This window comes from Ictidomys tridecemlineatus, unplaced genomic scaffold (assembly GCF_052094955.1).
Source record: "Ictidomys tridecemlineatus isolate mIctTri1 unplaced genomic scaffold, mIctTri1.hap1 Scaffold_987, whole genome shotgun sequence".
Taxonomy (NCBI): Eukaryota; Metazoa; Chordata; class Mammalia; order Rodentia; family Sciuridae; genus Ictidomys; species Ictidomys tridecemlineatus.
Genome location: NW_027526194.1, coordinates 100,668 through 127,300, shown reverse-complemented (window position 1 = coordinate 127,300; position 26,633 = coordinate 100,668). Strand labels below are relative to the sequence as shown.

Sequence of the window (26,633 nt, the reverse complement as noted above, 5' to 3'; positions counted from 1 at the left end):
TTGAAGCAGCAGAGGTTTTTTGTTAGTGTTGTTGTTTTATTTTCAAGCCACTAATTTAATCCATTCCTTTAAAAAGATCTGTTTTTCAGGTCTAGAACACTTAGTCTAGAAATTTCCTTTGTAATGGTCTCCATGTTGACAAACTATACCATAAACCCTGTTTACCATAATACATATTATTTTAAAGAGTAATGCAGAATTTGGATAAATAACACCAGACTATGGCCCCAGTTCCCACCTAGCACAGTAACCAGAAAACCAACTCCTTTGGGTGGTTCAGTGGAATATGACTAAACGAGAGACAGGTACCTAGGGAAGAGCCCCTCCCTCACGTGCTTCCCCATCACTCTCCTCCCCTGTGGCCTTATGATAGCAACTGCTCTTACCTCTGTTCTGCTAACCTACCACCTCTGCAGACCTGCTCTTCAATACTGATTTTACCTCTCATCGAATTACAAGCACACTGTTTAGAAGGACTTCATCATAGCCAATCACACTGAGGATGTTCTCTAATGTAAGGGTTATTTTAATCACTGTATTTATTTGTCAGGGCTGCCATGAAACAAACTACCACAAACTTCTTTCCTTAAAATCACTGAAATTTATTTCCTTACAGTTGTGAAATGAAGATGTCATAAATCAACATGTCACAGGCTACAGTCCCCAAGTCCCTGGTGTCCTGATTCACTTCTTCCACCTTTGGTGACTCCCAGCACATCTTGGCTTGGGAGCTCATCATTCCAATCTTTGCCTCTATCATCAGACCACTGCCTCCTCTTCTGTTTGGCTTCTTGTTGGTAGGTCTGCATGGAATCTCCCTCTGCCTCTATTTGATAAGGACTCTTGCGACAGTATTAGAGTCCACCCAGGTAATCCAAGGTAATCTTTTCATCTCAAAATTTAGTCCATCTGCAAATGAACCTTTTTTCCAAATAAGGTTAAAATATAAAAATTCCAGAGCTTAGGACTTGATATTTGGTGCAGGAATTATTCAACCTACTACAGTTCAACAGAAGTTCAGGGCCATAAAAATTTTAGCTCTTAGGATCCTTAGGCAAAAAAAAAAAAAAAAAAAAAAAAACAATTGACCTCCATGTTCACATATATCACACTATAAACTGTACTCTTTAATATTCCTTATTAACTATGAATATTTGTCCCAAGATGGGACATTTATCCTGTGAAATCCTCTACAAAGTGATCTCTGTATTTTATGTCATACCCACATCCTACTTATTATCTGAAACACTCATTTGTATATTGAAAACGATAGTTATTTTCAGACAGGCAGGGTATCTGACTGGGAATACTAGAGGTAGCATTCTTTTCTTCATCAACTATTTCTTGAGTTCCCTACACTGTACCAACATCTCTTAGAGAAACTACCTTTAATGCCCAAACCCCTTACTTTCAATTTACCAACGTGTCCTAGGGATTCTTAGGAGAACATTCTGGTAGCCTGTTTTACCAGCAAAGTCCTCAGTGGAGACACACATATATGTAGTGAGATGGAGCCAAGTCTCTGAGAGATGAGGCCCACTTGATGTACACCCCCTTGACATCCCCAAGTTTTGGGACATTAAATATATTACTGGAAAGTCCTAACAGAATTCCTTCAGGAAAGTATAAAGTCAGCCAGGGTGTCAGTGAGCAAATGAAGGTAGAATGGAATGATTTACATCTCCATCCCAGATTATATTCAGATAAGGAGGTTCCATAATCAATAGTTGACTATGGTGGGGGCTGAATTCCTAAGAAGAATAAACTAAAATCTTCTAAGTCTACAAAAAACCCACTCTACTCTGAAGATTCAAAAAGTAGCACAAAGACTTTATTTTCAGACAGGCAGGGTATCTGAATGACAAGGTAGTTGGGCAGGGAGCCATGTGAAGGAAATCTTCCTGAAGAGAAGTCAGGAATCACATTGAGCCAGAAAAAATTAAGCTTATTATTTTAATTATAAATTGAATGTATACTTGTTGTAGATTACTTGGAAATGCATTCTAAAAGACTAAAATGAAGCAAATACCTTATTACTTAATTCTTTTATGGATATTGATTATTACATAGTATATAGTCCTAGATATAGAAATACTAGAAAAGGAAAAATAACACTTCTAAGACTCCTGACACATCATAAATAATTGTTATTAAATTATATGTATAAACAGCACAGTTTGTCATACATAAAAAATATAATTTTTATTAATAATTTGCAAGTCAAAAAGATTATACCAATTTATATTCCCATTGCCATATCCTTTCACTATCATTTTACCAGAAATACTTCTCTGGATCCCATTTGAAGTTTGTAATGAATCCCAAGTTCTATCCATCCATGAACACCAATCACCTACTTCTAGTGTCTGTGCTGCTGTCAGCTGTGGCACTAGCTGTATTTCAGTCCCTCTAACTGATCAATCAGAAATGATCCAATCAATGTTCCAACAAGCCCTCTCTATCCATTAGGGACATTCAGGACACAGCTAATACTTTCTAAAATGTGGTTTTAAGATAGAAAGATTGACACAGAAACAGACAGACAGCACATATGTCCACATCAAAATGAGAATTGTTCTGCATGGTGGTATCCTCTACAAAAAAAACTTTCTTTTACATAAATCCTGTCCAACACAAAAGTAGCAAAGTTACCTTTCTATTTCATCAAGCACTTAAGAGACTGTTACTATAAACATTTGCTTCTCCATCCCACATTGTAAAAGACACTTTTGATTTAATACGTAGACTTGTGTTGCAGTTGCCTTCCACTTAACATAAGGATGATTTATAACAGCTAACTTACAAATGTGTTCTGCACACAATCCAAAAGGACTGACCTTTGGTCACTATTAAAATTGGGACGAAATTAGCTCGCTAAAAGGCAATATCATATCCCTTATGCAGCTGTTATGAATTTCCACTTGAAATATAACATATTTTAAGCCTGTGTTCCTATTTTTTCCAAGTCTGGATTTGATATCAAACTCCATACTATTACAGCAGTGGGCAAGTGTGTTTTGTAAAATTGTAAAATTTCACCCGTGTTTCTTATGATAACAAGAACTCATTTATCTTGTAAGAAAAATGATCCCTCTTCCTTGAAGTTTCATCATGAATTTCTCTGGTTTTATCACCAAGTCAACATGGGGCTATTATCCAAGGCTTTTTGCACCACTGTTACAAGTGAACGCTACTTTACAAGATCAGTAGCTATAGACACTACATTGCATAGAATGTTCATTTCAGTTTGAAGGTCAAGGGTGGGGTTTCTGCCCCAAAGCCCATAACTTTCCACAGCACAGGCCATGTGTTCAGCATTAGATTCATATTTTAGATCGTGAACAAAACCAAAACACTGCAGATGAATATTCAAGATAAATTAAACAAAGACAAATATTAACCTATGGTCTCAACACACATAGTCTGAGAACACTGTGAGGACAGGGAACACACGTATTCATAATTATAATAGACACTTTAAACAGTGCATGTAGGAGAGATGATTGTTGGAAAAGGAAGAAAATGGAGGAAGGAAGTGGAAAAAAGGAACAGAAAGGAGGAAGGGAAGGAGAGAAACAGGGAAGGAAGAGAATCAGAGTCAACACCCACATGCAACAACTCACTTAGGTTTACCACTCATTTGCTGCTGGTCCACCTGTCCTTAAACTCTGATGCTATTTGTTTTGATTTATAACCTTTGTCAAACCTGACTTTGACCTGGGCTCCTGGCTTTATTTTCTTTTACTGCTGATTTTGTCTTTTGTAATACACTCTTACTAGTTGGTGGTTGGGCCTGTGATCTCTAATTACTATCCTTAGTCTGCCGTTCAAGTGGAATACTTTATTTTTTCCAGGTTCTTTTGTGTACATCATTGATTTAACTTGGAACTCTCTAAAATGGACTTTAGCTAAATTTGCCATTTAAACAGAAACAGTCAAATCTCCTAATGCTGAATATTAACCTCACCATAAGTTCAACTAGCCCAGCTATTTCAAGAGAATTTATAGTCAGATTTCCCTGGAACTCTAAATTTTTAATTGCTCTGAAGGTAATTCCAAATGTTCTAATGAATCTTCAATAACAACCAACAGAACTCAAAAAGAAAAAAATGTTACATGCAATTTAGGAAGGATTTTCCCATCTGCATAAAAAGTAATTATCATGAAGGTTGTCTACACCGAGAACAGCTAAAGGTAAACAGAGGCTCTCTGACAGGTGAGCTTGTGTGCTTCCCACCCTTCCCTCTTTCTCCCCCTCCCTCCCTCTCTCACTCACAGACACCCAAACACCAACAAAAGTATTTGAAAGCTTTTCTTAGATTTAGGTAGTAAGTCTTTGATAGTAGTAAAAAGAATATAACCTTATGTTTCAAATCTGAGTTCATATTTTTATTTAATAATATGAGTTCATATTATTATGTGTATATGTATCTATGATTCTAAAACAATATATTGTTTTTTCTTTTCTTCCTTCCTTCTTTCCTTTTGTAGTACTGGAGTTGGAACCAGGGCTTCACAAATGCTAGGCAAGTGTTCTACTACTGAGCAACATTCCCAGCAAAATATATTGTTGTTGTTAAATAAAACTGAGATCAGAGACTTGGGAAGCCAAAGCAGGAGGATTACAAGTTTGAGGCTAGTCTCAGCAATTTAGCAAGATCCTGTACCTTATCTTTAACAAAACAAAACAGGAAAAGGGCTGGAGATGTACCTGGATTCAATCCCTAGTACTGGCAGGGATTGGAGGGAGGGGTTGAAAGAAAAGAAAACACCCTGAGAAATAGTCATAGTCAGAAATTTAGAGTAAATAAAAGAATGAAAATAACCTGTATTCTATTACCCTGAAATTAATGCTAAATCAAATTTTAACAGGTTTTTCTATTTTTATGTGATTTGCTGTTTTTAAGTGATTCTATGAGACTCTTATGTTTTTAATTTACATTTAAAAAGATGAACACACATTAAAAGTATGCATTTTACCTGTTTTTAATTGCCAATATCTAGTATGTATTTTATATCTCCAAATAATAATAACTTACTATATTTTCTTTGCTTATTTTGTGTTGTGATAACCTGTGAACTTTAATTTAAATAATTGACTTTTGACTTGTTTAGAATGTTTCCACCTTAGTTACTTAACTTCTTGGTATTTTTTTTCTTCAAACCCTACAAAATGCAAAAAAAAAAAAAAAGAAGAAAGAAAGAAAGAAAGGAAGGAAGAAAAACTCAGAATCTCAAAAACCTCAAAAGGTAATTGTCAGACTACTTATACAGTGCATATAATAAGCATTAAATAAGCATAGATTCTTATCTTTTATTTTTCCTAAAGTGAGAACGTATTATTAACTTCCATACTCCTTTAAAGAGAAATTTATCAGCAGTAAAAAGAGAATATAAGTAAATATTTCATGCATTTTCAAACAATACTGATAATCTGGATAAACAAATAGTTGACTTTTCCTATTTGTACCGGGAATTGCAAACAAATTTAAGATGGCATATTAAATTCAATCAATTTGAATTTGAAATTGTGAGATTATTTTTAGAGTACATTTAGAGAAAATGAAATTCAGTATTTCTATAAAGTGAAACTTATTTTTTTATTAGTTGTTCAAAACATTACAAAGCTCTTGACATATCATATTTCTTACATTAGATTCAAGTTGGTTATGAACTCCCAATTTTACCCCAAATACAGATTGCAGAATCATATCGGTTACACATCCATATTTTTACATAATGCCCTATTAGTAACTGTTGTATTCTGCTACCTTTCCTATCCTCTACTATCCCCCCTCCCCTCCCCTCCCATCTTCTCTCTCTACCCCACCTACTGTAATATAAGAGGTTGTGAGGGGAATGGGAAAATAAACAAGGAAAGAAAGGAATTACAGTGAAACTTATTTCAGAGAATATAATTAATTTTAGAAATTAATTTCAAAATTATAAGATTAGAACTATTTCAAAATTAAATTAATTTACTTACTCAAATTTTAAAATAAATTAATGTTATGCACATCCTTTCTACTGCAGACATATAATGGTTTTTAAATGCATAATTTACTCCTCCTAAAATGTATTTTGAATCTTAATTCAATTCACATTTTTTAAATTTTTTTGAAAGCTATGGTCTAGACTATCTCAGAATATACAAAGTTTATTTTAGGACCACAATATTACCTTCTAGAATATCATCTTTTTAATCTTGATATTCCACGGAAATAAATTTACATGTACTTTGAAATTAATCATGTAAAGACTTTTAACTAATTCTGTGAAGTTTTACTTATATACTGTATATTGGAATTTGGAGTGAATGAGTAATTGAAGAAGATAAAATCACATCTTTGAATGTTCTATATTGCACTTGATTTAAGGGATCATTATAGAAACAGAACTGTCCCTAACAAAGACTTTAGAACCACTTAGCACAGAAATAGCCATCTGACAAACTAAAGGGGAAGAGCTAGATGACAAAAAAATTCAAAACTTAAGTAATACTGAAAAGCAATCACAAATACTGTCTTCTATACCATGCCCTGGCTCTTCTTTACATTTAATCCAATAAAAAATGCTTAAAATGATCTTACAAAGGAGGATGCCAAGGTTGTAAGAGTCAGAGTGAGGAGAGCCAAGAAGAATAATACTCAAAACTCAGAGCTGACATTTCTAAAATGGGATCTACAGTCAGAAGTAAAATTATGTTCATGAGTTGGAAGTACACAAAAGTCAAATATCAGGATGAATTAAATGGTTGATTAAAAGTGCAGAGATAAGATGACCTTGTAATTGTACCACTTTTGACTTCCACAAAGAAACATTTCATGCTCTAGCCAACTGGCACATGACCATTGTGAAAATCAACTGTAGGAAGCAAGTGAGTAAGACACAAATATAATAAACAAGCCATGGTGATAAGAGTGAAAAATTAAAAACATGTGTGGACAAAAGAGAATTCGTCCATCCATAGACTGGCAGGATACCTTCTATTTAGGCCCATTTGCACACTTCTGATAAACAACATTTTGGCCAAAGTGTCTTCTGTCTGTCCTTTAAAATCCTTTTATACCTGCCTGCTTTTCCTCTCTGTAATTTAATTGAATTAAAAATAAAATATTTGAGCATCAGTTGTCTGTTTATCCATCTATCTGATGTTGGTCTAAGGGGACAAAGAATACATATCTCAACAAGAAACTGTTCCTTCTAGGAAGTTGAAAAAGAGTGTGGGCAATAATACAAATGGATGTCACAAGGTGAGGAGTGAGATTCTTTACAAGGGCAGTGGAAGGAGAGATTACGTTCAGTTGAAGAGATTTAGAAAAGGCTTTATGAAGCAGGTGACATTTCAGAAACAACCTGAAAACATGTAAGATTTTGGTTAAGTGGAGCAAGGGAAGGGTTATTTTCTAGCTAGCATACAACCTATGAATCTGGTTGAATAATAGATAGGAGCTGGGTGTCAGAAAGGAGTCACCCATATGTGGCCAGGGTTTCACAAGCAGGAGCTAAGAAACTGCCTCAACATCTCTAGTGTCAATTTTATTCATTCCAAACAGAGATTTTGATGCACTTTCTAATGCTTTTTAATTTGTTCCCAATAGCTCTCACATTTGGAAAACTGGAAATCAATCTTATGAAATAATGTTTTATTATTTCTAATAATAACTAGGATGTTTTTTAGGATCACAGAAATTGAAATACTTTGGCTATCATTGGTTTAATAAACTTTCTAGAGCTATGCCTCTTTTACAATGTATCTTTTTGCAGTTCTTTCAAAAATTATTTATGCACATCAAGTAAGACATGAAGCCTTTTCTAAATCTCTTCAACTGCATGTAATTTCATGAAGACTTGACAATTTTCCATGTCAGAATTTAATCTTGCATTTCCTTATGTCATATCCTAAATGAAATATACAAATCATGTGTGTGTCCATGTGCTTATATTGACATGTGCTGTGATTTTCCAAGTCTTAAAGTCATGCATTGTGCTAGATTATTGAAATATTTAGATATACATTCTAATTCATTTCCCAATTGAAAATATTTTAAGTCAATTAGAAAGTAAATTACATTTACCAGATATAGCTTCATAGGAGATTTTGGAAAGTTCTCTGCTTATAATTTTCTGAAGTATCTAGAGTGCCTCTCTGACTCTAGAGAGACACAATCTTCTGTCCCTCCTAATATGAATTAGATAATTCCATTGCTCTGTAGATGTTCTGAAGGCTAAAGACTCTTAATGCTAAATTTATTGAGAGAATAAATCCCATTTTAGCTGTCTTGTCTCTGCCCTTTGGGTGACCAGAGACCAAAGAAATAAGAAGACATGTATTTATTCACAAAGGATACCCTCACATAGGAAATGCTATGTATTCTTGGAATCTTCTTTAGTTAATTGAAGAGATTATTTATTGAGGAAATAATTTATTGAGACCTGGGATTAAATACATAATTGATTTAACATCTCCAGAGTTACTAGCCATGCATGTTGTAAATGCTACAAATCTAGGAAGCATAACTCACACAATCCTGCTTCAGAATGTGGGCAAATCCAGGGAAGCATCTCTTTCCTTCCTCATCCCAAAATGTTACTCCTGCTGCCAGTTTTTTCACCCTCTCATCTGATTTTTTGTCCTTGGCATACAGTTGAGTGGTTTCTCTGCTCTCCTGTATTGCCAAAGCTATTTTGAGCTTTGTGTTCACATTAATTTGAAATACTTGTTGACCTGTTGTTTACCAGATATTGTTAGGGAATAGAGGAGAAACTTTATAGTTTCTTCCTCTTTCCTGTCTTCATTGACACCAGATTTGAACTTTGTATATGTTGTCTCCCATACTTAGAAGTTAAACTTGAAGACCTGAATCAAAGAGCAGATTCTCACTCTGGGAATACATTTTCCTTGATGTTTTTAATTGCTGATTAATTTGGTGAATCACATAAGAGATGCTACAAGGTTTGGTTGCTGTTGCTTTAAAATGAATTAATAGTTTGATGAAAAATTTCAAACTATAACCCCTGTGACATGAATCTAGAATTGTTAATAATATGTTAGAAAATAACATTCTGAATTATACCTTAACATAATGAAGAAAATACAGCTAATGTCCTAAAAAAAAAGAGATTTGAGAAGGCAGTTTTGTCATTTTTAGTAATATGGATTTACTAAAATCAACAATTTACTGAAATAATGATATGGAAGTGGCAAATAAAATACACCCATTTCTCTTCCTTTTCATAAAAATGATCAACTGGTCTTGTAACATTTAGAAAATTAAGTAGATGTTTTTGTGATCAGTATACTTTTGGTTTCATTCTGTTTTCTCTTTCTAAATGAAATCACTTTTTTAAAAGAAAAAAATTAAAATGCCACCTCATGATGGCCATTATGCTTTTTTTAACATAATTTAATTTTTAAAATTAAATGGACAATTGTAGAGGTTAACCCCCTTGACTTCTTAATCACTTTTAACATTGACTCCTTCTTCTTGAATAATCTTAAAATCTTAAAATTATTTTCTCTATCATCTCCCAAGATTCTGATAATTTTCTTTAATTCCTACTACACTGATATTCTGTTTAGTATCCTTCAGGTTTTATTTTTTCTCCTCCCTGTAAATATGGGATTTTCTTCTTATGATCCCAGTTAACTTTGTCCTGGAACATTTTAGTCAATCCTATAACTTCAACTACTGTCTGTTCAGCAATGAGCTTCAAATCTTTGTTTGCCTATCAGATCTCTCTCTTGAGCTACAGTCAATATGTCCATATACTTTATACATTATCCATCTCTAAATCAATAGATTCCCAGGTACACTCAGAATTTTTCCTATCTTATTTCTGAACCTAACCCTTCAACACACTGTAATATGGTCACCTTCTACCCAAAAGGCTGAGTCAGAACCTGGGCAGTCAACTTGAACATTTCTATATTTTCCAACCCACATTCAAACTTTGACCCAGTCCTATTGATCCAACCTCTTTAAGTATCTCCCATACCAACCCTGCTCTCTCTGCTCTTACCACTACTATTTCAATTCAGGCATTTATCATTTTTACGTAAAGTACGCAGTAAACTCCTAACAGATCCCCTAAGTTCATTCTGAAAATTATCTATCCACTAACCACACTGATCCTAAATCTTTTATTTTCAACACAGTGACTGCAAAGAAATCATATAACAATTTCATCTAAGAGTTGGGGGGGTATGGTAAAAGGAGGGTGACATCTTTAATTAAATAAATCATTCACCATAGAGTAACTGGGAAAATATTATCGACGAAATCATAATTGTTTTATAATGTTTATTTAGAATTGTCAAAATCTTTTAAAGGAGGCCATATTCTTTTTGTGAATATTGAACAAGAGTATGTGGTGAAGAGGAAAGGAAAAAGAAAAGCTAAGAAACAATTCTGAATAAAATCCAGTGGGTTCACGTTATCCTTAGAATAAAGAGTCATTATGGCCCCGGTTTGTCTGCCACAGCATCTCAATGATTACTAAACAGAAATGCTATATAGAATGAAAAGTGAGAAACTGCTATATGAAATCTTAATGACTTTTCACATGCTTTGAACACACTTGAAATACCAATTATACCCCCCCATGAAGACACTGCAAACACACACACACACACACACACACACACACACATCCTCTGATTCCTATTTTCTTTTCCTTCAAACAAAGAAACTCTTACAGTTGCCTTACAAAATCTTCTTTGCCAAAGTCAATTTTGAAGCTAAATAAAATGCCTCTAGCCTTTGTTTGCAATTTTATACGTTGTGTGAATACCTCTATTATATTACTTATCACAGTGTAAAGAAATGCATGGTTTGTGCATCTCTATTTCCAATGTACAATGAACTTCCTGGGGATAAAAATCAATTTTTTATCTTAGTAACCCCAACATCAAGCCTGACATGTGAATAAATGTTTTCTAAAAACTTGAAGACTTTTAAAAGTTTAGTAAATAAGAGGCAAAAACAAATTCCTTAATTCCTTACCTTAGACAAATAAGCTTAGATTTGTTCCTGATGGATATACAATTAAAAAATACCAAGAACTTTGAAGAATTACAATAATGATATATTGATGACCACTCTGAAAATCTGCTTTAAAATGTCTGTTTGTCTGCTTTCCTTATCTATCTTCTATTATGCTAAAGAACTGCACAGGGAGCTGAAGAAATGAAAACAGCCTTTATTTAATGCTCACATGCTTTGCACATACTGAAAACCATCCAGTCTGAAAACCAGTCTTTGCACATATAGTAATTGTGTGACAGATGGTCTCTGGCTTGTCACACAATTACTATATACACAGTATGGAACTAGAATCCAAAGTAAGCTAATAGATCGCAGCCAACTACACAGTCAGGGAAAGACTCCCCATCAGGTCTTGTGATGAATGCTTCCTATCCTTGATCAGCTCCTGGGCACTGTGGGGCACTAGGATCCAACAGGCTGTCAATCAGGGTGCATGGTCCAGTCTTCAGTCTTTTGTCAACCCCTCCCTCTACAGCATTCTTAAAATTACTTCCTTGACTCCACTCAACTCATTAGTTCTTCATTTACTTTTTATTTCACCTATTTGAAAGAAATTTATTTATATTCTTTCAAAAAATATAGAATAGTCACCTTTGGCAAGCTCTATGCCTGGTGTGTGGGAGATTCAAATTGAGAACAAGTGATATCCTTGTCCCTATGAATTTTTTATCTTTTGGGGGTGGGATAAGCATTTTTCAAAAACTCACTTAAATCTGCACAATGCTGTTGTGGCTGAGTCAGAGAAAGAGGCTGGCAGGATCAGGAGGGCGGCACAGGAGCTGTTAAGGCAGGGGCATCAGCGGAGCGGCTGGGCCCAGGCCTTGAGTCTGCCAGTGCCCTGTGGATGCGAATCACTGCCGCACAAGCACCAGAGGCAGAGCAATTGATGGGCCAGTCAGGCATGAGCGCTCAGGATGAGGCCTCTGCAGGGCGCTCCTGGCCTGTCAGCTTCTGCTGCACTGCTGCTGCTGCTTCCCAGGGCCCAGGCAGAGGAGCATCAACACATGTTCCCAGCAGAGGCTCCATCTGGTAGTCTTTTAGGCCCCTTCTGACCTTAAAGTCTCCAGTTTCCCAGTGGAAGGCCTGGCCCCAAAACAATCTCTTGCATTTGGTCTAAAGTTGATCGGTGGTTTAATTGCATTTTCACATTCAAGATTGGATGTTAAGGATTCTAGGAGTGGCTTTCACTTAGGACTGGATGGTTTTCAGAATGGTGAACTGGAGCAAGGCAAGAAAGTCAGTTTCAAGATACAGAAGAAGTTGTCTTATGGATGAAAACTGCTGGACCCTTCCAAAATTGCCTCGAAACATATAAGTACTTTTCACTTCTAATCTGTGTGGGGTCAAAAAAAGTAACAGTCATTACCATGAAGCTCTAGGAGAAACATTTCAAGGAGTTCAAATGGAATTTACTGGTCTAGATATTAAATTTAAAGATGATGTGATGCCAGCCAGTTACTGTGAAATTGATTTTGATAAAGAAAAGAGATGCCTTTGTTTATGCTATCAAAATTCACTACTGGTACCAGATGTACATAGTTGATTTAGCAATATGGGGTATTATTGGTGAAGCAGATGAAAATGTAGAAGTTTGTTATCTTTGGACCTACAAAAAGCTTGAAATAGATTTTAATGGAAATTTAATTGTTGGAGGAAATGTGAAACTGTTCCCAATACCAAAATACAGATGTCATATTTGGTAAAATGGAAAAATTCAGATGTAAAATTTGAAGAACGATTGCACAAATATCTTGTGATCCATCCTTTTTTCAACAGGGGATTCATTGGTTTTTAATTTTCAACTCCTTCAGGATGGTGATCTTCTTGATAGGCTTAGTTTCAATGATTTTAATGAGAACTTAAGGAAAGATTATGTCTGGTTCAGTAATGAAGAAATGGCTGACATGGATAGACTTAGGAGATGGATATGGATAGACACAGGTGCATGGAGATGTATTTAGATCATCAAGACACCAGCTAATATTTTCCTTTCTACTTGGTTCTGGATTTCAGATATTTCCTGTGTTTCTCATTGTTATTATTATTGCAATGATAGAAGATTTACATATTTTTCTATGCTGCTACATCACCAATGAATGATTATTTTGGAGGAAGTCTGTATGCTAGACAAGGAGAAAGGAGATGGATAAAATAGATGTTGGGGCATTCCTTATCCCAGCTTCAGTGTGTTGCAGGCCTTCTTCAATTTTATATTTATTTATTACCATGCTTCAAGAGCCATTCCTTTTGGAACAAAAATCTAAATCTTATTGGTATAATACTTGGCTGAAATTTGTTAGGTCAGCCCAACTTCCTTTGTTGTGCCAATGCTGTGCCTTGTCCTATACTGGAGAAAAAATATTTTATGTAGCCTGCAGTTATTGTTTGCCTGGGAAGTATTTTACCTTTTGGCTCTATCTTTATTGAAATGTATTTCATTTTCACATCTATTATGTCTATGACTTCATAATGCTGGTTCTGGCCATCCTTTGCATTGTTACCATCTATGTGATATTGTGTGCACATACTTCTTGCTAAATGGGATTATAGGTGGCAGTGGACAAGTTTTCTCTCTGCTGAATCAACTTCAATCCCTGTTTACACGTATTCGTTTTACTAATATTTTTTTTTGAAACAAAGATGTATGGCTAATAGAACGAAAACCTCAGGCAGGACCACATGGTGGTCATATCAAAAACTATGTGGAGACTGACTCTGAGGCAACAGAAATTACTGATCCAACCTTTTTCTTACCAGGCATTACCTACCCCAGGTTTGCCCAGAACAAGGGGAAATGGCCATTTAGCGAGCAACCTCTTTACCAACATGGACTATGACTCTCCAGTAATCTTCCCACCCCTGAGACAAAAGTACAAAAGTGATTGAAGATGCTCAATCACCAAGCTGCCTCACTTCTTGCCCCTGTCCTGACTCACATTGTGGAGTCATTGAATAAAAGACAGAATCTTCTAAGGGTCACTGCTCCATGTTTCTTTCTGAAATGCTTCTGTGTGGCTGTGGAGCCACCAGAAATCTAGGTAAACTGACTCTGACCGCAGGTGACAGCCTGGTGAGCTTCAATTGGTGGACATTAGCATCATGATCTTGTTTTTAATGTTATTTGCCTCAGGTCCCAATATCTACTTTAAAATTCAGAACTTTTTTCAGCATCACAGATTACTCTGAACAGGTCTCTACATCCAGCTGCCATTTTGCAAGAGATATGGAAGAAAGAGAAAAAAAGATGTGTACAATATTCTAAATATGAATTAGCAAAATCCAGATGTGAGGACGTCCATGGATCTCAGGGCCTGCCACTATAACAAAGAGACCAAGGAAAAGACACACAGGGCGGAGAACCTGAAAACCAAGAACTGCACAAAGACATACCAAGTGGTGCATGGGGTGTCTGTCTTAGCCCTTGAGCTTGTGTGCCCTGGTGCTGGTTACTTCCGGAGGAAGGAGGGACTAGGGCTAGGATGCAGCCATGTGGGATGCTGACAAGGTGCTGTTCTTGACTTGGTTCTAGGGTGTTCCACATAATTTTTCACTAAGTTACACTTTTTTTTTTCTGTGGTCCCCTCCCCTGCTTTGTACTTTCATTGCCTTCCATTACTGTGACAAATATATGAGGTAATCAGCTTTAAAAGACACAGGTATGTTCTGGCTGACTTTTGCAGGCTTCACTCCGTGGTTGGTTGCCCTGTTGTTCTTGGACCTGGGGTGAAACCACATATCACCCTGGCAGTGCATGGTGGCAAGTGACTCACTTAATGGTGGCTGGGAAGCAGAGAGTGGGAAATTAAAGAGACCAGGATTCCTCAGTCCCATGAAAGGAGGCCCTTAACAGGAAGCTCCCCACTAGCCTCCCCCTTAAAGATCCCACTTCCTCCCAATAGCACCTGTGGCTGTGATCAAAGCTTTCTCACCTGGGCCTGTAGGGATCATTCCAGATTCAAACTTTAGTAGTGGCAGTGCTTCATTTAAAAAGGAAAGGATTGGAAGTATACCCTCCACTGGTCTTTTCCTACAGATAGAAATCTAGAAGTGGAGAAGCCAAGAGCCCACTGGGGTCATCCCAGGCACCAGGAGAGGCCACAGCTTGACCAGGGAGGCCAGAGCAATGGAGGCATGGAGTGGAGGCCAGGTTCTGGATGCACTGGAAGTAAGAACCAGCACAGCTGCTGACTACTGAATGGAGCATAAAGAAAGAGAAGATGGCACCGGGGTGGAGCTCAGGGGCACAGTACTTGCCTGGCATATGTGAGGCCCTGGGTTCTATCCCTTGCAGAACAAGAGAATTTTTTTGAAGAAATAAATAGGAGACACAAGATCAGGCCTCTGTTTCTCCTTCCTTTGTTGCACAACCAGACAATACAAAACTCTTTCAGCCTAGGATGTTATTGGTCACCACTGGGGAAAAACAGAAAAGTGCAGGGAGATGTCAGAGAAATCTGCTTTGCAGCAATAACAGCCCCAGTTCCCCTGGCCTTCATTCTTGTCCCTGACAGGGGACTGTAACTTTGTTTCTGTTATCCCATTAGCTGAGGATGCCTGGCCAGGGCCCAGCAGGCAGCATTTACCTGGTCCAGGGAAACTGTCAGTCTAGACCCCAGAAGAGTCCTGGTTCCCCTGTGTCACCAGATCACCCACTGGGAAGGTGCTCTTGGAAGGAAGGCTGTCTGAAGCTTCAGTTGTTACAGGGTGGGGACTGGGGAGTCTGTAGCCACCTGCCCTGGGAGTGAGGGAACTGATCCCAGTGACAAATGCAGATGCCTCCTCCCCCAACTCACATGGTTAGTTGATTGGTGAGACCAGAAATCTGCTGCTTTGGGAAAAGGGGGAAAGCGAAAAAGTTTGCTTTAAGAAACTGCTGATTCCCAGTTATCTTATTTGTTAAGAAAAGGGGATTTACTTTTCCATGTACTTCTGCATTTAAATCTACACTCAGAGCCAAAGAAAAGAGTAGCTCAGATAGGGATCTACACCTTGCCTTGACCTTTATCCCAAAAGACTTGCCCCTGAAGTAGAAAATCTCCTGTTAAAGTTAATTTTGCATGAGTCCATGAAGACTAATCCAATAATATTTCTGAAGCATCCTTAGCATCAATATGTAGCCTGTGCTTCATGACGCTTTCCTTACACAATCTCTCTTACTTGCAGGTCACCTGGCAGAATTCCTTATCTTTATTCACCAGATCCACATTTTAGAGTTGTAGTTAGTTTTGCATTCACTCACACAACCATTTATACTGTAACCACTATTTGCCAACTACTGTTTCACAGTAGCTTATGATACATCAATAAACAAGAAAAATAGTCACCTGCCTTGTGGGTGCCATTCTGATGAAGAGAAGCAGACAACAAATACAATAAATAATCCAGTAATTCAGTAAAAGTAGATCTATGGGGGTGCAGAGTATCACAAGGGATCTGATGCAGGGGAAGGGACTTACTGTATCATCTTTACATCTTATCATAGGAACACAATCTCCAGAACCTGTCTTATATGTCTGCTGAAGAGCAACCTTGACTTTAATTTCATTTAACAGTGTGCCAAAATATATTAGATGAGAATACCAAAAGCCTAGAGAAAATACAGAAGTATTACTGAGCCTATGGAAAATGAAATGAGAGTGCCTAGGATTCTCAGAAGTTATTTATTAATAAATAACTTTTTAATCATGTTTTGTTTACAAAACTTCAGAGAATATGGAAAATATTTTAAATTTGTCGCTGATATATAAAATGTAAAAATTCTATGTATTTAGAGAGTACCATGTGATGATTTGATACACCAAATAAGGTACAATGTTTATATCAGGTTAAAGACACCCACCTCCTTAAACATTTCCCCTTTTTATATGGTGAAGACATGTGTGATCTTTTCTTCCACCTTGTTGAAATATACCATATCTAAATGTTATCAATACTCACCACTTTACTGTGCAATAGCATTCCAGAAAATGTATGCTATTGGTTTTCATTTATTTATTTATTTGCCAATGAGCCTTAATTTTAATTATTTATTTAAATGTGGTTCTGAGTTTATCAATTAAGTCTAAATCCTCAGAAATGAGAAGAGTTCTCTTATTTTGACTTTCCAAAAGTATGTTAATATATACCTATATTTGTTTCAAAAATATGGAAATGCGTATCTCCTTAACAGATATTAAATTCAGCACAATGGCCTATGGTCAGAGAAATGAAGGAGGTTCTCATTCTCTATTTTTTGTTTGTATGTTGACATTGAGGACTTTACATGTGTATACTTAAAATCTGATTAAAATGAGAGATATGCAGTGATATTTTATAAACGAACCAGTGCACACTATGATAGTTAACACCCAGTAAGCTAAATAGTAAGTACTAGTTTTCCCCTCCAAACTCATGGAAGAGTAGAGTTTGAAACCTAGTTTGAATATCCAACTAATTACCTGGGGATTGCCATTAGGAAAAATTCAGACTTCCTTCCCTCTATCAATGTCAAGAAAAAAGCACTTTTTCCTGATTCTACCCACCAGGTATTGGTCTAATGCATCTTCCATGGCATCTCACACAATGGTCCAACCCAACCCCAGCCAGGCTCTCCACCATCCCCAAGTCTTCACCTGTGGTGTCCTCATGCAGGCCAATGTCAAAAGCCAGCTTATCAGTTAGAGACCACCAGATGCAGAGGCAGCACAGATACTAAATCACAGAACCAGAAGTGATTGCTCAATATTTACAGTCATGGTGGAGTCCTGTTCTGACAACTGATTTGATACGTGTCTCTCTCTCTGCTGCTTAGCCTTTTTCTAAAAATCTGGGTCCCTCTGAACAAAGCCCAGGTCTTTATTGGCTAAGGCAGAACAGCCTTAGCATAGCATTCATTAGGAGCAATATTTAAAGGAAATGTATAATTTTTCCCTCATAAAAGACTAAGGAAATGTGCTGTGTCACAACAAGACAAATAACTGAATGTGTTTCTACATCTCTCACTTCATGTGATATATTCATGATCCCCAGCTAGAGCACAGTGTGATCTGACAGTGACAACCGGATCCCAAGCAGAAATTGAAAAACTATTCAATTTTATGTTCTACTTCTGTTTTCCCTTCATTTTTTTAACTCTCCGAAATCCATCCAGAATTACTTGGTTTTAGTGTGCAGGATGTTGTTTTACTAAAATGAAGTTTGATTGTGCATGTGTTTCCCTAGGAGGAATTGGTTTCTCTCCAGACTATCATTGCCTCCAACCCCTAGCTTTTCCTAACCATATGGTCATGAAGTTTTGGGTCATTTTTCAGACCAACTCTCAGCACCTTGCTAAGTGCTATAAGGAAGAGGACACAAAATGAATGTGGTATGAGCTTGCAGTACACCACCATCTGCAAAAAGCACACTCACAGCCAGTAATAACAGGACCATGAAGAGGACACAGTGTTCTGGGGATTAGGAAAGGCCAGGCCCCTCTCCAAGAGCTCTGAACAATTAAGGCAAAGTCTAGAACATTCCCATCATGGAACAGGGCCTTCCAGCTAAATGGCAGCCAGTGAGTATATGTGAAGGCAGGAGATGAACTGATTGGGGGGAAGTCAGCACCATAGGGATATGTCATCTATGTGAGCTGGAGAATTTGCCACCGACTATGAAGCACTGGCTCTCATGGTTATAGGAGAAGCTTCAAGGGTCTCCAAGCCTGTACTGAGTAAGCACAGAACTGTGTGTCTGACCTGGAGACAGGTAACCCACAGGGATCCCTGAAGTTCACAGGTTTCAGATCTAAACTGTGTTAAATGTCTGCTTTTCTCATGTGGGGGCAGGCCCCAAATTCCTTAATAAGACACCTAAAGCACAAGAATCAAAAAATGGGATGAATTCAACCTAAAAAGTTTTTTTTCTCAGCAAGAGAAATAATATGTGAGGAGAATAGGGAGCCTACATCCTGGAAACAAATTTTTACCCCTCACATCAGATAGAGCTCTAATCTCTAGAGTATAGGAAGAACTCAAACATTTAAAACAACAACAAAAATTAAATTAACCAATCAACAAATGGGCCAAGGACCTGAAAAGATACTTCTGAGAAGAGGATATACAATCAATCAAATACATGAAAAATGCTCACCATCTCTAGCAAATAGAAAAATGCAAATCAAAACTACTCTAAGATACCATCTCATTTCAATAAGAATAACAGCCATTATGAAGTCAAGCAACAATAAGTGCTGGGGAGGATGTGGGAAAAAAGGTACACTCATGCATTGCTGGTGGAACTGCAAATTGGTGCAGCCAATTTGGAAAGCAGTATGGAGATTCCTTGGAAAGCTGGGAATGGAAACACCATTTGACCAAGCTATTCCCCTTCTCGGACTATAGCCAAAAGACCTAAAAAGAGAATACTACAGGGACACAGCCACAATGTTTATAGCAGCACAATTCACAGTAGCTAGACTGTGGAACCAAACTAGATGCCCTTCAATAGATGAATGGATAAAAAAAAGTGGCATTTATACACAATGGAATATTACTCAGCACTAAAAATAACAATATCATGGCATTTACAGGGAAATAGTTGGCATTAGAGCAGATTATGCTAAGTGAAGTTAGCCAATCCCTAAAAAACAAATGTCGAATGTCTTCTCTGATATAAGGGATGTGACTCAAAATGGGATAGGGAGGAAGAGCATTGAGAAGAAGGTTACCACTAAATAGGAAAGAGAGGTGGAAGGGAAAAAGAGGGAGAAGGGGAATTGCATGGAAGATGGAAGGAGACCCTCATCATTATACAGAATACATGTATGATGTTGTGAGGAGAAAAAAAAAAGGAAGTATATCACATTAGATGGGGTAGAGAGATTTCAGGGGAGGGGGGAAGGGGGGATAGGAAGGGCAGCAGAATAAAATAGACATTATTGCTGTATGTATATATAGGTGAGTGTATGACCAATGTGAGTCTGCAACCTGTACAATCAGAAAAATGAGAAATTATACCCCATTTGATTCAAATGTACGAATTGTCAAGAGAATTGTACTGTCATGTGTAACTAATAAAACAATGTCTGTTTTTATTACAGAAAAAGTAACTTTATATTGCTCTGACTTCCCAGACAAAAACAAGGTGGTGCCTGATGAAATCGTCTGTGAATTTCCTCAACAATATTACAGTCCTCAGCACTGCAGTTATTAACAGACATACCGTCTTCTAAGTTTCACAGTAACATTGAGGTAGATATAGATGCTATGATTATCCTACAAACTTCATTGAGTGCCATGGCAAGGACTTGGCCTATTCACTCTGCACTCCACACCTAGTGTAGTGCCTAGCACACAGACGTTGATCAAGCAAAGTGGTTAAAGGACCCAAAGAAATTTTCAGACACAATTAAGTTTAAAAAAACCAGAAAAGTATCCCAGGTTGTGTGGTGGCAAAAGTGTGCCTGAATCTAGAAGTCAGCACCAACATGCAGAGTAGACTCAAATCTAAGACACCATTAACACCGAAATGCAACAAGTAACCTCAGCTTAGCCACCACCCAGTGTGCAGGAGATAGTAGCTGGCTCAACAGACACCAGTGACCAGATAGCTGTCAGGTCCATAGTGAACTGGGATTCTTTTTCAGTTTTAACTAATTTGTGCTTGGGGATAAATTTTAATGGAATTCATATTAAAATCCCAAAGACAATTCTTCCCAGAACTAGAAAAAGCAACCATGAAATTCATGTGGAAAAATAAGATTCAGAATAGCCAAAGCAATACTTAGCAAGAAGAGTGAAGTAAGACACACCATAATAGTATAGCTTAAACTGTACTACAGAGCCACGGTAACAAAAAACAGCATTGCATTGGCACCAAAACAACACAGAGACCAATGAACGGTACAGAACAGAAGACACAGAGACAAACTCACAAAATACCGTTATATCATACTAGACAAAGGCACCAAAAACATACATTAAATTTAAAAAGTCTATTCAACAAGTGGTGCAGGGAAAATTGTAAAGCCACGTAAAACAAAAAAGAAAGTAAAGCCCTCTCTCTCACTCTTGACAAAACTCAATTGAAAATGAATCAAAATTTAGGCACTAGAACAGACTACCTGTGCCTAATAGAAGAAAAAGTAGGCCCACATCTTGACTATGACAGCCTAAGACCTGACTTCCTTAAGGAGACTCCTATATTCCAAGAAGTAAATTCAATAATTAATAAACAGGATAGATTCAAACTAAAAAGTATATTCTCAGCAAAGGACACAATCAATAATGTGAAAAGAGAGCCTACAGAATGGGAGAAAATCTTCCCCACATGCACCTCAGAGCATTAATCCCTAGGATATATGCAGAACTCACAAAACTTAACACCAAAAAAACGCCAGGGTTGTGGCTCAGTGGTAGAGCACTTGCCTAGTATGTGTGAGGAACCGGGTTTAATTCTCAGTACCGCATATAAACAAAATAAAATAAACAGTCCATTAACAACTTAAAAAAATCTTTAAAACGGATTTTATAATTTAAACAACCAATAAGTGAAAATTAATAAAATCATATTTAATAACACTCAAATCAACATCAAATGAATGGAAAGTAAAAGGGCTTTTAAGAGTGGGTATACTCTTTCCCACTTTTCTGCCAAATGATGACTCAACTATTGGGACAGACTTTTTCTGGCTTCTTACCTCCAGAACTGTGGGAAATAATTTTCTATTCTTTATAAATCTCATAATTTTCACTATTGGAAATTAAAATTAACAAATTTCAATATTTAGACTAATTATGTAAAATATAACAATACCTTTGAAACCGCAGTTCGAAGACGAAGCTCCATGGCTTCTGCTGGCAGGTAGGGCGCTGCCCGCGAGGGGCAGGGAGGCCTCGGCAGCAGAGAGGAGTCCTAGCTCTTCATGGCGGGCCATTCCACGCAGGGCTGCAGCAGACCCCAGCAGATCCTCAACCATTTCTTCTTTTGGCAGTCTCTATGAAGTCGAGAAACCATCTCCGGGAAACAAAGCAGGCTGGAACTTCCTCGGGGCTCCGGAGAAGCTCGGCTCCGGAGAGGCTCGGCTCCGGAGAGGCTCGGCTCCGGAGAGGCTCGGCTCCGGAGAGGCTCGGCTCCGGAGAGGCTCGGCTCCGGAGAGGCGAGGCTCCGGAGAGGCTCGGCTCCGGAGAGGCGAGGCTCCGGAGAGGCGAGGCTCCGGAGAGGCGAGGCTCCGGAGAGGCGAGGCTCCGGAGAGGCTCCGGAGAGGCGAGGCTCCGGCGAGGCTCCGGAGAGGCGAGGCTCCGGCGAGGCTCCGGAGAGGCGAGGCTCCGGCGAGGCTCCGGAGAGGCGAGGCTCCGGCGAGGCTCCGGAGAGGCGAGGCTCCGGCGAGGCTGAGGCGAGGCTCCGGCGAGGCTGAGGCGAGGCTCCGGCGAGGCTGAGGCGAGGCTCCGGAGAGGCGAGGCTCCGGAGAGACGAGGCTCCGGAGAGGCGAGGCTCCGGAGAGGCGAGGCTCCGGAGAGGCGAGGCTCCGGAGAGGCTCGGCTCCGGAGAGGCGAGGCTCCGGAGAGGCTCGGCTCCGGAGAGGCTCGGCTCCGGAGAGGCGAGGCTCCGGAGAGGCGAGGCTCCAGAGAGGCGAGGCTCCGGAGAGGCGAGGCTCCGGAGAGGCGAGGCTCCGGAGAGGCTCCGGAGAGGCGAGGCTCCGGAGAGGCTCCGGAGAGGCGAGGCTCCGGCGAGGCTGAGGCGAGGCTCCGGCGAGGCTGAGGCGAGGCTCCGGCGAGGCTGAGGCGAGGCTCCGGCGAGGCTGAGGCGAGGCTCCGGCGAGGCTGAGGCGAGGCTCCGGCGAGGCTGAGGCGAGGCTCCGGCGAGGCGAGGCTCCGGCGAGGCGAGGCTCCGGAGAGGCGAGGCTCCGGAGAGGCGAGGCTCCGGAGAGGCGAGGCTCCGGAGAGGCGAGGCTCCGGAGAGGCTCCGGCGAGGCTCCGGAGAGGCGAGGCTCCGGAGAGGCTCCGGCGAGGCTCCGGAGAGGCGAGGCTCCGGCGAGGCTCCGGAGAGGCGAGGCTCCGGCCAGGCGAGGCGACGTGAGGCTCCGGCGAGGCTGAGGCGAGGCTCCGGCGAGGCTGAGGCGAGGCTGAGGCGAGGCTCCGGCGAGGCTGAGGCGAGGCTCCGGCGAGGCGAGGCTCCGGCGAGGCGAGGCTCCGGCGAGGCGAGGCTCCGGCGAGGCGAGGCTCCGGAGAGGCGAGGCTCCGGAGAGGCGAGGCTCCGGAGAGGCGAGGCTCCGGCGAGGCTCCGGAGAGGCGAGGCTCCGGCGAGGCTCCGGAGAGGCGAGGCTCCGGCCAGGCGAGGCGACGTGAGGCTCCGGCGAGGCTGAGGCGAGGCTCCGGCGAGGCTGAGGCGAGGCTCCGGCGAGGCGACGAGAGGCGAGGCTCCGGCGAGGCTCCGGCGAGGCGAGGCTCCGGCGAGGCGAGGCTCCGGCGAGGCGAGGCTCCGGCGAGGCGAGGCTCCGGCGAGGCGACGCTCCGGCGAGGCGACGCTCCGGCGAGGCTCCGGCGAGGCGAGGCTCCGGCGAGGCGAGGCGAGGCTCCAGCGAGGCGAGGCTCCAGCGAGGCGAGGCGAGGCGAGGCTCCAGCGAGGCGAGGCTCCGACGAAGCAATCTGGATGGCCTGGCAGCTTCTCTTCGCAGAACAGCCCCCAAGGGGTTTATATAGCACTTGGTCCAATGCTATTGGTCCAAACTTATGCTAATTAGGACTTGAAGGAAGTACCACTGCTATTGGTCCAAACTTATGCTAATTAGGACTTGAAAAAAGTACCAATGCTATTGGTCCAAAGTTATGCTGATTGGGTCGGACACATACTAATGCCATTGGTCAGTCTCTTTTTAATATTCATAGTAGATTCATTCATAGAATCAGCCCCAAATTCCCACGCTGACAATGAATGAATGGCCTGGGAAGCGATCAATGGCAAAGCCGCAAAGTGCTTGCCTCTCATTCCCAAAGCCTTGGGTTGGATCCCTGTTCCAAAAAGAAAAATGAAAAACAAATTACAGATAAATCAACATCAGCAAAAAGGAAATAAACAAACTATCAATACATAAATCTTATTCAAAAACATACCTGCTCTAAATTCTGCAGATCTCTGTCAAGTGTCGCCTTACCCTTTACCTCTTCAAAGCAATTTTTCCCAAAACTTGAGAGTCATGGACCATGTCTTAGTTATCTCTCTTTCGCACCTATGCCAGAGGCGATGTGGATGTGTGGGATGTAATCCTGCTGAGGATCAAGGTCTGATTTGGGGTCAGCTTGGGAAGCATTGCTGGTGATATCAAATAATAGCTATTTATTAAAATTCAAATTCATGCATGAAAAAAATGATATAGAACAAAAATATGGTATGATTAAAGGTCAACAAGAAGCAAATAGGGCTGAGGTTGTGACTCAGTGATAGAACCTTTGTCTCCCACGTGTGAGGCACTGGGTTTGACTCTCAGTACCTTCTATGAACAAATGAATAAAATAAAGGTCCAGAGATACCCACCGGAGCTCAGGCCCTTCCCAGATGCACTGGAGCTGCAGTGGGATGGTCAGGCCCAGCCCAGAATGCTTCTACTCACCTGCAGACACCAACCAGAGCTCATGTACAGTCCAGATCTGCCCCCGCTGACCTGGGCAGGAGGCCAGACACAGGGTAGGCCAGTGTCCATCCCTCAACTGGGAGACCTGCACCGAGCTCAAGTCTGGCCCAGGACCACGTCCCCACACTGGAAGACACCTGTTGGAACTCAGGCTCTGCCCAGATCAGCCTCACAAACCTGTATGGAGCCCAGGAAAGGGTAGGTCCAGGTCCATCCCAACACTGGCTGACCCCCCCCAGAGCTGAGCCTTGGGCCGTGACTGCCTCTGCCCACCAGCAGACCACTGCAGGAGCTCAGATCCAGTCCAGAGTCACCATGAGGACCTGTGAGGACAAAACCAGTGTCCAGGGTTGCCCTGTCCTTCCAGTCATCAAGAGGCTTGCATTGGAATTCAGGCTCTGCCCAGGACCTACTCTGCCCACTGACAGACAGCTGCAGAACTTCAGCCCCAACCAAGATCAGCCTCACTGACAGGCACGGGAGCATAGTCCAAGGTAGACCTGGTACCAGCTGAAATAAGCAGGCCCCAAGAAGAGCTCAGGCCAGACACGGGACCACCTCCGATCAACAAGTTGAGCTCAAATTCGGCCAAGATTGGCCCGGCTGACCTGCTTGAAGGCAGAGGCAAAGATAGGCCCAATGTCATCTCGCCATATGCAAAACCCCACCAGACCTCCAGCTCTACCCAGATCCAACTCCATGATATGGCAGGAGATGAAGTCCTAGCCCAGGGTAGCCCAAGGCAATACAGTAACCATGAGACTAGCAGTCTCTACCCAAAGGCCTACCATACCAAAAGTCATTTTGGCAGCCACCCAGATCAGCCTTGCTGACAGGTGCAGGAACTTGGCCCAAGGTAGGCCTGGATCCAACTGCCACAAGCAGGCTCTGAGCAGAGATCAGGCCAGAAACAAGACAGTCTCTGCCCAAAGGCCCACCTGTGCCAGAGCTCATCTGTGCCCCAATCCACCTTGCTGATCCACTGAGAAGTCCTGACAGGGTAGATCCTGTTCCCTCCTGCCTGCCAAGGTCTCAGCTTGGCACCAGAATCACGAGCCACCACACACCTTTGTAGGTTCAAACAGCGATTCTTTATTCCCGATCTCACACTGCCTCCACACCGGTACAGGGGCAATCCCCATCTCCCGCACAATTCAAGTCCTAAATACTTTCTCTCCAGGAGAACTCAGCGGGAACTCAGGCAGCAGGCACGCCCTACCCTCAGCAGGAATAATCTTCAACCTCCAACTTCCCTAAAACTCCTATTGTCACGCCCTAAACCCAAGGACAGGGATACTTCCTGCAAAATACACCCTAATCTTGAATCCACCCTGGTGATTGAGCAGGGTCACCTTTCTCAAACACACAAGCAAAGTCGCAGCAAATTTCCAAGGCAAGTCCATTTAACATGGGGTACGCTGGCAAGGATTTCGATGCGTCATTCCTACTTGGTAATGGCCCTCAGCACCTGCCAACAGCTGACACCCTGCTGTATCTTAGCATTCAACCAGTTAACCCTTGCAGATGTGCACAGGAGCCCTGGCACAGGGTAACACTGGGAACATATGGCCATCACCAGACCTCCACCTCTGCTCAGGCTTGGTCCAGGACCGACTCTGCCCACAGGCAAGACACTCTCCAGAGCTCATTCCCAGCCCAGGTCTAGCTGGAGCATCTGCACCAGAGCCAGGGAAAGGTTAGGAATGTTCCATTCCTCTACTTTCTGAGCCCTGCTGGAGCTCAGGCTTGGCCCAGGACCACCACTACCCTCATGCAGTCCCCTGCTGCTCATAAATAGCCCATATTTTCCTTTCTGACCTGCACAAGAGCCCAGGCAAGGGGAGGCTGAGCTCCATCCTGACAGCTGCAGACCCCCACCAAGCTCCAGCTCTGGCCAGATCCAACTCGACAACATGGTAGGAGACAGAGGTAGAGCCTAGGGTAGCCCAAGTCCATCAAGTCACCTTCAGACTGGTACCTGAGCTCAGGCTCCTCCC

At 41.0% G+C, this 26,633-nt stretch overlaps 1 protein-coding gene across 1 annotated transcript; it reads right to left on the bottom strand.

Moving 5' to 3' along the window:
• Positions 1–578: 578 nt before the first annotated feature.
• Positions 579–25,282, bottom strand: LOC144374967 (uncharacterized). Its single transcript, XM_078037683.1, has 3 exons — positions 25,195–25,282; positions 21,822–22,627; positions 579–1,049 (listed from the first exon to the last, which is right to left on the bottom strand). The coding sequence occupies exons 1-2, from the start codon at positions 25,280–25,282 to the stop codon at positions 21,921–21,923; spliced, it is 795 nt and encodes a 264-aa protein (XP_077893809.1). The 3' UTR covers positions 579–1,049; positions 21,822–21,920.
• Positions 25,283–26,633: the final 1,351 nt, after the last annotated feature.

Coding starts and splice junctions, on each gene's coding strand:
- LOC144374967 (XM_078037683.1), bottom strand. CDS start 25,282: ATGACATTGGGCCTATCTTTGCCTCTGCCTTCAAGCAGGTCAGCCGGG. Junction 22,628..25,194: donor GCTCAACTTGTTGATCGGAG/GTGGTCCCGTGT, acceptor GCCTCTCTGGAG/CCTCGCCTCTCCGGAGCCTC.